Below are 16,968 nucleotides of genomic sequence, written 5' to 3' on the forward strand. Positions count from 1 at the left end.
AAAAAATGCGGTAGCAACTTATTGAGATTTTGAGGTTAATATTACATTTTGCAATTCAAGAGCGAACTGCTCACAGTAAACAAATTTATCAAAAAGACGTAACATGAAAACATAAAAAGCTATTTTTTATTTTAATCCTGATTGAAATAGTTTCTGTTTTTTCACCGAAGATTTTATAAATTTGAATGAAATCTTTGTGTAATTTGTAAGAAAAATATCAGTAAAAGCTTAACTTTCTTAAAGTTTTTGTAGTACATTTTCGTTACCTTTCATAGCAAAAAATAATATCTGGTAGATTTTTGTAGATATATACGGATGATTGACATTAAAATGGCCGAAATGATCTAATTCTGCGACCAGCAGTTCGCTTTTGTATTCTAACATTAATTCCTAACCTCAAAATTGCAATAGTTGTTATTGCATTTTCCACCAGCAATGGACTTTACTAACAAATTCCATGCTTCATAGAAATATTACTTAATCTTATTGTTTATATTAATAACAAATAATAGATTACACATTAACTTATAATTAAAAACATACTAACCCTACCGATAGAAATCTCAGAGTGTATGCTAAAGATTCTCAAGGCTCTGAGAAGTTCGGAGAAATTCTCCGCAGGCACTCAGGTAGATATATTTAATGGTCCAGATAGCTCGTTTAAATGTTTTGAAGGCTTTAAAATCTTCTTTCCCAACTTGAAATAAAAATGCGATCATAAATAACAAGCAGAGAGGCTTAAATTGAAATAAGAATTCGATCATAAATAACAAGCAGATGCCCTGTATTCCGATTGTAGTGGTACGGGTGGAAAGGTAGTGGCAAATGAGAAGCGTTAATTAGTATTATCGACCTCGAAATTTGATTCGATTCTTATTCCCAACAGTGATCCAAAAATACTTGCGCATGCTTGAACAGTGCGTCGCTTATTGGCTCTAGTTCGCGTACGTATTTAAAAATCAAGTGCAGTCGCGCACCGTAGCAAATGAACGTCACTCAAATCCAAGCAAGCGCAGATCAAGCCAGCTCCGCCGGGATCATTTAACTTCAAGAAAACGCGTGTAATGTTCCATTACTGTCTAACTCACAGTGACTCACGAGTGTCTCTTTCGCACGCGTGTAGCTATCAAAGAACGAGCAATCGTGACAATTTTTTCAATATTTTCCAACTCTGTCTAACCCATTCATTATTCGTGTCTCACGCATATAGCAATGAAAATCGAGTAGTGTGACAATCGAAATCGACAATATCGTTTAGAGATTTCATATTAAGGATTTTGGGTTGCTTAGAGGATTTAAATATCTAAGGGATGGAAAAAAGGAGCTCGAATTTGATTATAGTTAATAAGTTAAAAATTACTTAAATGTAAAACATTGCAAAATCACATTTAAGGTTTCAAGACAGAGAAAAAGGTGTAGTTTTTTTGGTACTTTTTGTGGTTAAATAATATTTTTAAAAATAAAAAAAAATGAATTGCTGAGAATTCCAAGAGAAATTCAAGGGGAGGGTAGGCTTTTCCTTGAAAAATTATATTCGTAAAATGAAACAAAATTAATTTGGAATATTCCAAAATTTTTAAAATAATTGAATGGTTGTAAACAAAGCGGCTTTAATTTCATTAGTGATACAAATTTGTGCAGTGAAGAAGAAGCTTGTCAAATTATTTCTGAATTACAAAAATTGTAAATAATGTTTTTAAAAAATTAAAGTACTCACGCCTTGAGACTTTGAGTTTCGGCCAATCGAATTGCAAATTTAATTCCTTCAATGAGAGCACCAACATCGTCCAGATGTTGCAAATATTTAGGTTGTATCGTTGGTTTTGAAAGAGGATCGGAATTATTCAGCTTAAGATATCCTCTGCTTTTTGGACGGAGAACAGTTGGGTAGATGCTAATTTTTGTTTTTGAACCCTTTTTTCCCTGAACAGTTCCAGTTTCTGAACAACCAGCCAAATATCCTCCAAAAATTAATTGGATATCTGGATGGTCTTCTTGAGGATCTGCGTACTTTGTATTTATCATTGCTGTTACTCCCGAAAGTCCTGTAAATTCCAAAATCAATCTAAGAATTTCAAATATCCTTTTTTTCAAGGCTTTCGTAGATCTTAACAGAAACTACGGGAGGGAAGCAGGGAAGTGAGGGGAAAAATGAGCGAGTTACAGTAGAAAAATTATGGTAAGTCAGGGGAGGTAAATAGGGGAAGTGAAGAATAGTAAGGGTTAGAGGAAGTATAGGAAGTACGATGTGAGGATCAGTATGTGAGGATGAGTATGTGAAGTAGAAGAGTGAGAAGTCCCTGGGGAAGAAGTTACATATAGTTTACATACAGTGGACAAGACAATGATATTTTTCATTTGTTTTATAAATTTCTGTGTATAGAGATGAAAAAAGTAGGTGAGGGGAAGTGAAGAGGGAAGAGGAGAGTGGGAAAGCGGGAGGAGTGGACGTGATAGGAGGGGAAATAAAGAAAAAGGAGGAAGTAGGACGAGCAGAAATAAAAGTATGGAAGAGAAGATTTGAATGATTTAATTATTGTTATAATAGGCCACGAAACCCTTTTTTGTAACAGACGATGTCTACTTTGACTAATTTTTATACGATAAGAATTTTCTAAATTAGTAGGCGATGCGAGAGACGGTAAAGTGAGGGAAATTGAAAAGAGGGAAGTAGTGAAAGTAAGGGAAAATGAGAGCAGAGAAAGTAGAGGAAATGAGAGAAGATGATGAAGGGCAGATGCGCAGTAGGGGGAAGCGATGAGAAGAACTGAGGGGAAGGTGAGTATGTGGAATGGAAGAGTGAGAACTGAGAAATGGTAAGTAGGGAAATTAGGTGTTGTGTAGGATGGATAAGTAGGTGAGGGAAAGATAGTAGGAAAGCGAGGACTAGGGAAGAAAGAGCAGGAGAAGTGGCAGGAGGGGAAGTAAGGGAAAAAAGGAAAGTAAGGTGAGCAGGGTAGAGATAGTATGAGAGGGGGAGATTTGAACGACTTAATTAATTTCATAATGGGCTACAAAACTTTTCTTTTCCAAGCGCACGACACCCACTTTGACTAATTTTAGAAGATGAGGATTTTCGAAATTAGTAGGGGAACAGAGGGGCAGTGATTTGAGAAAAATTGAGGGTAGGAAAAGTAGTGAAAGTAATTGGAAGGGGGAGCAACAGAGGGTGAAGTAACAGAAGCAAGAGAAGGTGAAGAAGGGACAAAAGAGGAAGTATGGGGAAGTAATGGTAGGGTATGCAGAGGAAATAAAGAGAAATTGAGGAAAGGTGAAGTAGAAAAAATAAGTAAAGTAAAGAGTGGTGAAGCAGGGGAAGTGAGGGGGGAAGAAATAAGAAAAATAACGGAAAGTGAGGCGGACATTTCACTGACTTAATTAACGTCTTAATAGGCTGCTAAATATAGGCTAAAAATATAAAATAGGCTAAAAATACTTTTTTCGTAAATGCATGGCGCCTACTTTGAATATTTTTAAAGAATAGAAATTTTCCAAATTAGTATGGGAATCGAGGGGTGGGGAAGCAGCGGAAGTAAGGGGAATTGAGTAGGTGAAGAGAGGGGAAGAAAAGGGAGTGAAAATAGAGAAAGTGAGCGGTAGTGCGTAATAGGGATTGGAAGTGAGGTGAGCCGAAGTATGGTAACCAACGGGAGGTGAGTTAGTGGACTTATGAGAAGTGAGGGAAGGGGTAGTAGGGAATTTAGGGTAAGAAGGAAAAGAAGAGGAGATGGCAGTTGAATTAATATGATTAAAAGTACGGAAAAAGACAGGTGATGATGTAGGTGAAGTGAGAAAAGGTGAGGGAAGGGGGGAAGTAAAGGAAATTATAGGAGGAGAAATGAGATCAGGTTTGCGGAGGAGAGTTGAATTAAGGTAAATAAAGAAATTAAGGGGAAGGGAGGAAGGGAAAGTAGAGGAAGTTAGGGGACTGGAAGCAGGGTGAGTTAAAGTAGGGAAAGTAAGGCGTAGAGAGTGAGAAGAAGTAGGGGAAATGAGGGGAGTGGTAGCACAGAATTAAGGGTGAGAAGAAAAAGTAAACGAGGGAGAATCAGAGAAGGAGGGAGTAGTGAAATGGAAGTGCGGGGTGGGACTAATTTTTTGAGGATGAGGATTTTCAATATTTCTATCCTCCGAAGAAGAAATTATCAGACATTTGGGACTAGTTACCTGTCCCAGACATGGGTCCATTCCTGTAAAGCATATATTCCATAGCATTGGCCCAGTTGAGTACATCAATAGCTGTTTCATTAATAGTGAAACTTAGAGGATAGGAAACATGATTGTGTAAATTTTTTCCAACTCCAGGAAGATCATGAACTACTGGAACTCCAACAGTTTCCAAATCCTCCCTTGGTCCAATCCCACTGTTCAAAAGTATCTGTGGTGAGTTGACTGCCCCTAAAAATTGTTCCAAAGTTAAAAACAAGGACTTTAAGAGAAATTAGAAAATTTGTTCAGGATAGTAACCTCCGCTAACGATGACTTCTTTGTCAACACCAACCCGTTGTAATTTTCCATTACGAACAAATTCAACACCCACGGCTTGTTTCTTTTCATCAAAAATAATTTTGGTCACAGTCGAGTTCAAAATCACGTGAAAATTTGGACGATTTCTGGCAGGTTGGACAAAAGCTCGAGCCACGGAGAACCTGGAACCATTTTTTGTTGTAGTTTGAACAATTGCGAATCCAGTGTGGTTCCTACCATTCAAATCCACTGTATCGTAGCCTATTAAAATAAGTAAAAAATATGTTATAGTTAATAATTGATACGTAGCACTCGGTTAGAATATATTCGAGGGGCTTATTAATCGAATTTTTGGTGTATGCAAAATTGCCAGATTGCAAGTTTGCTTGGGATTATAAAAGGTTCCATGGATTATATAAAATTTATTATATAGAAAACGACTATAGGATAATTAGCATTAGATTAAATAACATAAAAATATTGTAGAAATGAATATAAAAAGTGAACAAACTACAAATGACACATTTATAATCTCATATGAAGAAACCCGAAATAGCTATGCTGCAGAAATAAAGTCTAAACAGTAAAAATCTGTGAATTAGCCTTTGAAATCTTTTCCAATCTTTAATACATTTGCAAATATTTTTAAATTCTCTAAAATCTTTTAAATGGCCTTAAATGTGTTAAAGTCCCCTGGAATCTCTAATGCATTTCCTATTTCTTTCAAATATTTGAAATAATTGGAGGTCCCATAAGATCCCTAAAATGTTGTGAAATTACTTGATTCTTCTTGACAGCTTTGAAAATCCTAAAAAATTCTTTGGCATTCCTTGAAATCCTTGAATACTTAATAAAATCTTTTAGATTTGGTGAATTGTTTTTAAATTTCTTAAATTCCATTGAAATCTTTAGAGGCTTTTGGAATGTCATGAAATTTCATTTATTTTCTAAAGTTTTTTAAACATATCTTCAAATCTGCAGAAATCCTACAAATTCTTTAAAACTCTTTGAAATTTTTGTAATATCTTGAGATTCTTGGCAATCTTTTAAAGTAATTAATACCTTTAAAAATAAATTTAATTCCTTAAAATACTCGGGGATTTTATAGAATCCTTTAAATTTGGTCAAATTTTTCGAAATGTCCTAAAAACCCTTGAAATCATTGGGAATCTTTGGCAGTGGCAAAAATCCATAAAAATAAGTAGAGATCATTAAAATGCTACAAAATTCTTCGGGATCCCTTGAAATTCGTAGAAATACCTCAGAATAAAATTTAATTTATTTCGTAAAATTGTCTCGAAATTCGTTAAATGTATTTTTTGTACAACATTAATAGTCTTGATAAAAAATGTATTTCTTTGGTTGAAAATTCAACTATTTCGTGGAAAATTAATTTTTTTAGATAAAAATAATATATTTATTTGTTAAAAACTAAACTATTATGTTGAAAATTCTTTGTTGGTTGAAAATAATTTTCATAACTAAAAATTAAAATATATAATTTTTGGTTCAAATTAATCATTTTTTAGTTGAAAATTCCACTATTTGGTTAAAAATGCATGTATTTTGAAAAAAATTAATGTTCCTGGTCTTTTTAGTTGATAAATGATCTATTGGGTCAATAATTTATCTTTTTTCTTGAAAATTTATCATTTTAGTAAAAATTAAAAAAAAAATTAATGTCTACTTTTTAGTTTAAAATTGAACTTTTGCGTTGAAAATTCGTCATTATCGGTTGAAAATCAAATTTTTTTCTGGAAACTTACTTTTCACCTTTTGTTCATAATAGAAAATTTACATTATTTTGAGTTGAAGATTCGGCTTTCTTGGTGGAAAATTAAACTTTTTGGTTGAAGATTCATCATCTTAGTAGAAAATTAATTTTATTTCGTTGGAAATTAATTTTATTAACTGCAAAGTTACCCAATCCATTTTTGGTTTATATTTTGTTTTTTTAGCTGAAAATTCACGCATTTTGTTGAAAATTGGTCTTTTCTAGTCAAATGAGTTCTGTTTCAGCCATCTTTTAAAATTTCTAAACACCACTGAACACGATTTATTAGTGTGTTGTCTTCTTAAACCGAGTTAACTTTCCTGTCCCATCTATATTCTTATATCAGTCGTATATCATTTTTCAATATATAAAACATCTGTTTGTAACAATGATAATTAGAATTAAACTTTGCATTTATAAAACTGCCAACTTAGCAAATAGAAAATTAAATTAAAGAATCAAATTTCCGTGGAAACATTTTAACATATTTCCGTGGCTGTCCTTCAAAATTTCTTAGATTCTCTTAAAATTTCCTCATTTTTTTGGAAATCTGAAATTGTGTGAAATTTTTTATGAAGTCTGACGAACACGCTTAATATTCATCGAAATTATCTCGAATTCCTTAAAATTGGTTGAAACCCATTGATATATTTAATATTTGTTAACTTTTTTAGAAATATTTAAAATTCTAAAAATACTGAACGTTATTTCTTGACTAGATTGAAAATAAAATTTTTTTTTTGATTTTGAAATAAAATTTTGTGTGAAAAAATATCAGTGAAGGTATCTTTGAAAATAAAAATTTAAGAAATTTGAATTAGATTAAAATTCATTTTAAAAATCCCATTTAACATCCAATAATCAAATCGATGCAAACTCCTGTTTAAAAAAAAAGAAGAATCCAACGACCAAATTCGGACCACAACGAAGAAACAAAAAATCTCCTATGTGATCTGAAAAAATTAAAAAAAAAATTTCGGACAAAAATAAAAAAGAGGAATGAAAAATGAGAAGGCAATAACCATATCCCCTTCCTTCTTTTTAAATCTTTTTCATCAGCGTGAAAATACAAATCAACCTATCGATCAATTTATCTCATTAAATAACAGAAAATACCGTTAACTTGATCGATATGTTGATTTATATTTTCACGGTGGTGAAAAAGATATCTACACTGATCGATGGTAACCATCTCTGATGATAATGAAGATTCCTTTGAATGACTCGTATCATAAAAAAAAATAATTAAAAAAACTTAATTTACAATTAAATAATCAAGATTGAAAATACCAAACACCTGTTGTGAACAGGGATAAATTAGAACTAAACTTTAAATTCGACAATTTTGTACCTTGACGTATTAAAATTAAACTTAAACAAACAATTTTCAAAATATAAAACGCCTGTTTTCAGCAGTGTTAAATTGGAACTAATTTCGAATTTGAACACTCGCCAACTTGACAAATCAAAGTTTAAAAGTAAAGAATCACTTTTGAAAACAAGAAATACCCTTTTTACAGCAATATTAAATTAGAACTTAATTTTATATTTAAAACCTTGTCAACTGACAAAATTTAATTTGAAATTAAAGAGCCAATTTTCAAAATATCAAACACTTGTTTTTAACAGTGTTAAATTAGAACTAAATGTTGGGTTCGAAACTTTTCTGAATCTACAAATTAGAGTTAAAATGAAAGAAATGTTTTTCAAAATGAGAAAAACCTGTTGGTAACAATTTGAAATTAGAATTAAATTTTATATATAAAAAATTTTCAACTTAAGAAGTTGAGTTTAAAATAAAAGAATCAAATCTCAAAATACCAAACACCAGTTTTCAACAGTGTTAAATTAGAACTAAATTTTCAATTCGAAAAATTTTCGAATTAATAAATCGAAATTTAAAATGAAGCTGTTTTCAAGAATCTGTTTTTAACAGTATTAAATTATGACTAAATAAATAATTTTTATACTTTTCAACTTGAAAAATTTAATTTGAAATAAAAGAATCAAGTTTCAAGATATTAAATACCAGTTTTTCACAGTGTTAAATTCGAACCTAATTTTGAATTTGAAAACTTATTAAATTAATATATCGAAATTAAAATAAAAGAAGCAATTTTCAAAACATCAAGAGGCTGTTTTCAACCATGGTAAATTAGAACAAAATTTGGAATTTGAAAACTTAACGAATTAATAGATCAAAATTAAAATGGAAAAAACTTGACAAATCGAAATTACATGTAAAGAATCAATTTTGAAAATATCAAAATCCTGTCCACAGCAATGTTAAATTAGGACTCAATTTTAAATTTGAAAACTTTTCACCATTAAAAACTTAATTTAGAATTAAAGAATTAAGATTTAAAATGCCAAACACTTGTTGTCAAGAGTTTTAAATTAGAACTAAATTTAGAACTAGAAAATTTTCGAACTAAACAAATTATAGTTAAAATTTAAGAATCAGTTTTGAAAATATCAAACATCTGTTTTAAGCAATGTTAAATTATAATATTAAAGTTTAAATAAGAAGATTTGCCAACTTGACAAACGGAAATTAAAATTAAAAAATGAATTTTCAAAACATAGAGCACCTGCTCGAAACGCCTCAAAGTCCATGAAGGTTTCTTGAAAATGGATGAAAACTTTCAAAATTGGTTGACATGTTTTGAAATTTCAAAGAACACTTTTAAAAGCCTCAACATCCGTGGAAGTACTTCAAATATTTTTAGAATCCCTTAAAATCTCTTTATTTATTTGGAAATCTTTTAAATTCAATGAATTTTTAATGAAATATGGTCACTTCGCTTAAAATTTATGGACATTATCAGCGATTCCTTAAAATTTCTTTAAATCCATTGATATATTTGAAATTTTCTTTATATTTTCGAAATGTTTAAAATTCGGTTATTTTGTTATGATGACTTTCTATAGCAATTTGTCTCACATAGCGAAAAAATGATAACAAATTAATTATAGGAAAATCATTAGAGAACTATACTGAATTTTCTATCCTATTTTTTTCGTAATGGGGGATTAAAAGGGATTGTAAAATACTGCATGGGATAACAAGGAATTGTAAAGGATTGCATGAATTTGCACGAGATTGTATAAGATTGCAGAAATAATGCACTCCAAGTTGCAGGAATAATTAACCCCTTTGAAATATTACTGATGAAAAAAAATCAAAATTTACCTAATTCCTTTCCAGCATCGAGAAGACTGAAACTGAGGGGAGGATGAAAATTAAATTGAGTGACTGGAAGAGGTCCACCCGTACCATGATATCCAGAATCCATTTCGTTGAATTGTAAATTATTTTCACTCTTGATAAAATATGGCAACACATCCTGGTAAGACCAACCGATGTTACCCATTTTTTCCCAATCATCAAAATCTTTTCGGGATCCTCTCATGTACATCATTCCATTCATGACACTTGACCCTCCTAAAACCTGGTAATTTGATAATATATTTAGTATTACTATGTTTTATCAGAAAATTTGTTTTAAAAAAATTCACATAATTTGAAATATTCCAGAAAAAGCATTCATCAAAATTAAATTTTAAGTTTTAATTCGAATTTCAGAGAAAAATTTTTCGTCTCTCCTCAGGATTTAAGCATCTTAGAAAATTCTTTAAGAGAGAATCCAAAATTTATGAATTTTTAACCTAAAAGATCAGTATTGTAAAATTTCACACCTGGGGCATTCTGAATGAAATAAGATGACTTATAAGTTTTCAAAATACGTTCTCAAAATAAAATATTCACAATCGTAATTTTTATAATATTTTGAAGCATTAAAGTTCGAAATAGAATACATTTAAAGTTTTTAAATAAAAATACGAATAAATAAAATAGAACGATTTCTTATTTGAGGCCTTTGGTCTTTCTCAGGAACACCTTCAGATATGCTGAGAAACCAAAATCGAAAGTTATATAATTTTAGAAAAATAAGAAAACTTTATTTGCTTAGAAAACGAAGAAAAAGAGCAACAAATGTGAAAAAAATACTAATATGACCTATTATTGTTTAAATATTGTAAATATTTTTTTAATTTTAGTGATTTTTATTGACAATAACAATTTTGGATGCAAAATCACTAACATAACAAAAAATTGCTTAAGTTAATGAATTTTCTTTTAAATCTAATGTTTTTTGTTTAAAATAACAGATTTTTTCTGAGAAACGCTAGCATAACCTTAAATTATCCGAAAATGGTAAATCTTCTTTGAAATCTAGTTTTTTTTAATTAAAAATATCCATTTCCAGTAAAAAATGAATTTCAAATTTTTTTAAAAATACTAATTTATAGCAAAAAGCATTAGCTTCAAAAATGTATAATATTTTTATTAATTAACTGGACAATTTAAAAATTTTAATTTGACTGCGCTAGACTATTTAAAAATTGCAAATTTTTGTCAGGCTTTTTTTTCAGGCTTTCCATGAGTTGCCTTATTAAAAGGAATTATTTATAAATCTGATTTTCCATACAAAAAGATGAATTTTCAAAAAAAACATGTAATAGTAGATATTTTAATCTGAAAAGATTTTTAGTTTAAATCAAAAGAAGTTGAATTCCTTAGAAAAATAAATGTTTAATAAAATACTTAATTCCGTAAGCAAAAAGAACAATTCCCAACTGAGAAAATTAATTTTCTGTCTAAAAAGATAAATTTTTAACAACAAAAAAGTTTATGGCAATTATAATTTGAAGAGAAAGGGGATTTTTAATAAAAAATAAAAATCTCGAATAAAAAAAATTTTGTTTAAAAATCTTTACACTCTTTTCTGCAATTTTAGGAAATCAGTTGAAATGTTTAAAAATATTGAAAATGTTTTCTTAAAGTGACTTTTTAAAAATAAGAAATCATTTTAAATTAAATTTAAATTTTCTCTGGATTCTTACAATCTTCTACAGTTTTTGTTTTAATTCTTCAAAACCCTACATTTTCGTTTTAAATTGTTTGAAATCTTTGTCAGTTTGAAATTAGTTTTGTACCTCTTCGGAAATTATAAATCTGTTTTTAAATATGATTTATTTTAAATTTACCAAAAATCTAAACCTGTTTGACAGTTTTTTAAAAACTTTAAAATTTCTAATTATTTATTAATATTTTCCAAAGTTCTAAAATTTAAAAATATTTTTAGAGTAACTTGAAGTTTTTCTATAACTTTTTAAAATCCTGCAAAAATTAAGAAAAACTGTCTTAAAATCTTGCAGGTTTTTCTCGACAAAATTTTATAAATCTTTTGTAACGTTTTGACATCTTCAAATTTTCTCTTAAAATAAATTTTAGTAATTGAAAAAATTAAAAAAAAAAACATTTCCTACAAATCTTAAGAAAATTTTTTTAATTTCTTAAAACTTTCAAAATTCTTAAAATCTTCTAAATTTTGTGTTCGAAATCTGTAAAAATCTACATTGTTTTTTAAATTGGTTGAAATCTTTTTGAGTTTAAAATTAGTTCTGGGTCTTTGCAGAAATTCTAAATATCTCCTAAACTTATTTAAATTTCTTAATCTTGCAAAATTGAAAAATGTTGCTTTGAAGTTTTCTACATTTATTTCTAAAACTTCAAGAAATGAATTGACATATTTAATCTTTTATAATTTTTCTTTAAAATTAATTTTTCAAAATAAAAAATCAATTTAAATTTGCCCTTGAATTTTAAGAAAATTGTGTTTAAACTTTTAAAAATTCTGAAAAAGCTTTAAAATTATTCAATCTGTCAGCTACCCTGAATTTTCAAAAATTGCCTAAAGTTTAATCAAATAAAAAATAATTGATTAAAAAACAATAATTTTTATTATGGACTTTGAATATGGAAAAAACAAACCTTTCCTCGTCCCCAATAACATTTTTGATCTTTACTATTGAGGCAGGCTTGATCTTCACTTTCGGTTGTATATTGCCAGTCGATATCAGAGTGCATGAAATTTAAGAAAAATGATGGTACTCGCGTCCATGCTGGTTCGTCATGTCCTGCTTCGATTAACAAAACTGAGAAATTCCTGTTCTCTGACAATCTTGACGCAACTGTTCCTCCTCCACTTCCTCCTCCAATTACCACAAAATCATATCTAAGAATTGTTAAAAACTGTATTAAAAATATAAAAATACTGAGAAAAACATTAATTCATTTTCTCTCGAGGCATTGGTGGGGTAGTTAGATAAAGTACTCGCGCAAGATAAGGCAGGGCTCGGGGTTCGACTCCCGGCCGAGACAGATTTTTTCTCGTTTTTAAAAATAACACCAGCACACAAAAAAAGCTGTCTGTCCGACAGACTACACTAGCATATCTATATGTTTTTGGGGTTGCTGAATTCGAATCCGGTGTCCAAATAACCAAGTTGGCTCGTATTTTTCTGAAAATCGAAAAAATAAACGTAAAATCGACAAAAACAGCGATTTTTCAGGTATATTTTTGCAAAAAAAAAAATCTTCTCGCCCAGTGAACTTAACCAATATATTTATATGTCTTTTGAGTCGCTGAATTCGAATCGGAGGCCCAAATAACCAATTTGGCTCATACTTTTTCGAAAATCGCAAAAATAGATGTAAAATCGGCGAATACAGCGATTTTTCTTGTATACTTTTGCAACAAAAAAAATTTTCATGTCTGGTGGTCTAAATTAGCATATCCTTAAGTTTTTGAGATCGCTGAATCCTAATCCGGGTCAAAATAACCTAGTTGGCTCATATTTGATCGACAAATGCAAAAATAGAGGTAAAATCGACGAAAACAGCGGTTTTTCGTGCATATTTTTGCAAAAAAAAATATATCTTCATCTCCGGCGGACTTATATACATATCCTTATGTTTTTGGGGTTACTGATTCTGAATCCGGGGTTAAAATAACCTAGTTGGCTCATATTTTATAGGGAAACGCAAAAATAGATGCAAAGTCGACGGAACCAGAGATTTTTCGTCTATATTTTTGCAAAAAAAAATGTTTTCATGACAGGTGGACTTAACCAGCATATCTATATGTTTTTTGGGTAGCTGAATCCGAATCCGGGGTCCAAATAAACAAGTTGGCTCATATTTTTTCGAAAAACGCAAAAATAGAGGTAAAATCGAACAAAACAAATGACTGTGAAACAAACAAATGAAAGATCGCGCTCGAAGTTCACGTTAGTAAAGAGGACAGTGATGACAATCTCTTTAAGCGTGCTTCTTGATGTGACTTCAGCACAGTTTTAAAAACCATTATCAGTTTCTTTTTTTGTGTTTTTAAAGCACTAGTTTACTATATTAAACTTATACTATTACTATAAACTCCTAAATCAAAACAGATCATGTCTTCTATGCGCTGTTTCAATTCCAATTTATCCACTTTCACTATATCGCATAATTGTGTGGGTGATCCAGATGCATTTTTTTACATATGTGGTAAATTTGAGGTTTTAGGAAATCGAAGAGTAATCAGTGATGACATAAAAACAATTTATAAAAGCTACTTTGGTATGGAAGTTCAAAACCAAAATGAAAATTGGGTTCCTCGCAAAATTTCCAGTGCTTGTTATAAGACATTCAATCGATTGAAAGACAGAGAAGAAACGAAGAAAACCCTTAAGATTCAAGAACCTACCATATGGAGGAAACCTCTTCGGAAATAGGAATGATACTTTTGTATGACAAATCTGACAGGAATCAATAGAAAAAAGAAAAGTTCTGTCGAATATCCTGATGTACCCAGCGTCACTAAATCTGTGGAAAATAACGATGTTACAAAAAACAAAAAAAATTTGTCACTTCACAGACAGAACACTGAAGCAGAAGAAAATGAAAGTACTGATGAAGATTTTGATGTTGATCGTGATGAAAGTGACATTTCAGATTATGGTAATGACGAGGATGATGATAAAAGCAGTGATGTTAATACAGAAGTGTACATACCAGACAATAAAGATAAGAAAAATGTTGCAGGATCCAGAATTCATTACAAAAATATCTGGCACTCAAAAAGATGCCTGGCTTAGTTTTAAAAATGTTGTAAAAAGCTTTTTAGGTTATAAGAAAAGTCCAGACTATCAAAATGTGGTTTCAGAAATGAAACTTTGGTAAACTAGGTTGCCTTATGAATTTGAAGCTACATTTTCTTCATTCGCATATAAATAAGTTTCCAGCCAACCTGGGAGACTTTAGTGAAGAGCAAGGCGAACCACCAGGATATGAAAGAGATGGAGAGGCGATATCAGGGATGTTGAAATATCAACATGATGGCTGACTACTGTTGGAGTTTAAAACGAGATCAAGTCAATCAAGGTACCAAACGAAAGTGAAATTCACTACGTAGATCGTTTGAGGACAAAGGGGTCCGATACAAGCGATATAAAGAAAAATAAAAGAACCCTATAAGCGTGAGAGGCAAGGGGACTCACGGTAATAAAGCGCCCCAAAGAGAACAGCATTTACTACGTCCACGTCTTTGTTCCTGGGTAACGCTAAAAGTAAATAAAACTTATTTACAAAAAATCCTACTATTGTCATGCAAGAAGACTAACGCAAATTAAAAACCCCGAAACGTGAGACGCAAAGGGAATCTACAGTGAATCAATTCTATGTCTAATTTTGCGTTTTTCGATAAAATATGAGCCAACTGGGTTATTTGAACCCCGGATTCAGGATCAGTGACCCCAAAAACATAAGCATATGCTGGATAAGTCCACCGGGGATGAAGATATATTTTTTTTGCAAAAATATGCACGAAAAACCGCTGTTTTCGTCGATTATACCTCTATTTTTGCATTTGTCGATCAAATATGAGCCAACCGGGTTATTTTGACCCCGGATTAGGATTCAGCCACCCTTAAAACTTAAGGATATGCTGATTTAGACCACCAGGCATAAAAATTTTTGTTGTTGCAAAAGTATACAAGAAAAATCGCGGAATTCGTCGATTTTACGTCTATTTTTGCGATTTTCGAAAAAGTATGAGCCAAATTGGTTATTTGGGCCTTAGATTCGAATTCAGCGACCTAAAAGACATATAAATATGTTGGTTAAGTCCACCGGGCGAGAAAATATTTTTTTTTGCAAACATATACCTGAAAAATCGCTGTTTTTGTCGATTTTACATCGATTTTTTCGTTTTTCAGAAAAATACGAGCCAACTTCGTTATTTGGACACCGGATTCGAATTCAGCCACCCCAATAACATACAGATATGCTAGTGTAGTCTGTCGGACAGACCACTGTTTTTTTATGAGCCGGTGTAATTAGCAATGAATGAAATACATGAATTAATTTCTAAATTATTTTTTGTCTGTTGTAGTTTTATTGTTTTTAGCATGAAAGTGGATAGAAGACTGACCTTGAATTCGGTGACTCTCTATTCAAAGGGCGATTACAAGGATCTGCCAGGTCACATTGTCTGCGTATAAACGATTCGAGAATGCTCATAAAAACCAAAAAAGATGCACCACCACATGTTGAGGCCAAAGTTGGTCCAGTGTTTGCACTAAGTGGACAATTGCAACTCATCTACAAAAAATGTAGAAAAGGTTTTGAATGTTTCCAAATTTGAAATAACTCAAAATTTTAATTTTTCAAAAATTGTGACCTTTCAAAAAATGAAAGTGTATGCCCTTCCAATTTCAAGGCTTTCAACTTTAAGAAATGTAACATTTAAAATCTCTCTAAATTTGAACATTTCTAATTTGAAAGCCTAAAATAAAAAATAAATAAATTAAAACTTAATAGCTATCATTAAAATAATTAAAATTTGGCAAACTGCACAAATTTTACGTTTATAGATTCTTGAAAACTGTTTGCTAATTTATAATAAAAATTTCCAAAAGGAAAAACAATGGTTTCAATCTAAATTACTTTCGTGTCTAAGAAAGCGATTTAATTAGGAAGACTTGAATTTTACAATTTTTTTTTTTTTTCAATGTTGAAATAGAACTAAATTTTGAATTCCAAAACCCGCTTGGGGCTCCACCCCTTTATGTTCAAAGACAACCCCTGGTTACCTTGCAGATATGAATTTGTCAAAGAATAATGTTTTTCAGAATTTTACAGTGAAAATAGGTTCTTCGATTTTTAGGCTTTTTAAAAATGCCAAAATTGATTTTTGGGCTCTACGCCCTTATGTTCAAAGACTACACCTGGTCACCGAGCAGATAAGAATTTGTCAAAAAATAATCATTTTCAGAATTTTACAGTGTAAATATAGTCTATGATTTTTGGGATCTTCAAAAATACCAAAGCTGAATTTTGGGCTCCACCCCTTAACATTCAAACACAACCCCTGCTCACTCTGTAGGTAAGATTTTGTCGAAAAATAATCTTTTTCAGAATCTTACTGTGTAAATAGAGTTTTCGATTTTTAGGCTCTACAAAATTGCCATCTTCGATTTTTGGGTTTCGCCCCTTTGCGTTCAAAGATAGCCCGTGGTCACCATGCTGAAAAGACATTGTCAAAAAATAATCTATTTCAGGATTTTACAGTATGACTAGACTCCCTGATTTTTAGGCTGTTAAAAAATGATCATTTTCAAATTTTTCCATTGCAAATAGGATGACTGATTTTTGGGCTTCTGAAAAATTACATAACCGATTCTTAAGCTTGAACCATTGCTATTCAAAAACAACTTCCTGTTTCCGGAAACATAACTTTTTCAAAAAATAAACTTTTTTAGACTTTCAAAGTTTCAATAGTCTCTCATTTTTGGGCACCTGAAAAATACGAACACTGACTTTTGGTCTCCAACCCTGA

General features: G+C 30.8%; 1 protein-coding gene across 1 annotated transcript in view; it reads right to left on the reverse strand.

Annotated features, from left to right (window-relative positions):
* Positions 1 to 15,734, reverse strand: part of LOC117172881 (glucose dehydrogenase [FAD, quinone]-like) — a 22,376-nt gene extending 6,642 nt beyond the window's left edge. Inside the window, exons 1-6 of the mRNA XM_033361157.1 lie at positions 15,562 to 15,734; positions 12,081 to 12,324; positions 9,435 to 9,693; positions 4,468 to 4,728; positions 4,168 to 4,398; positions 1,718 to 2,045 (exon numbers count right to left, since the gene is read on the reverse strand). Of these exons, the coding sequence (XP_033217048.1) occupies positions 1,718 to 2,045; positions 4,168 to 4,398; positions 4,468 to 4,728; positions 9,435 to 9,693; positions 12,081 to 12,324; positions 15,562 to 15,731 (1,493 nt within the window). The 5' untranslated portion in view covers positions 15,732 to 15,734. The remainder of the gene's footprint in view (positions 1 to 1,717; positions 2,046 to 4,167; positions 4,399 to 4,467; positions 4,729 to 9,434; positions 9,694 to 12,080; positions 12,325 to 15,561) is intronic.
* Positions 15,735 to 16,968: the final 1,234 nt, after the last annotated feature.

This window comes from Belonocnema kinseyi, chromosome 5, assembly GCF_010883055.1.
Source record: "Belonocnema kinseyi isolate 2016_QV_RU_SX_M_011 chromosome 5, B_treatae_v1, whole genome shotgun sequence".
Classification (NCBI taxonomy): domain Eukaryota; kingdom Metazoa; phylum Arthropoda; class Insecta; order Hymenoptera; family Cynipidae; genus Belonocnema; species Belonocnema kinseyi.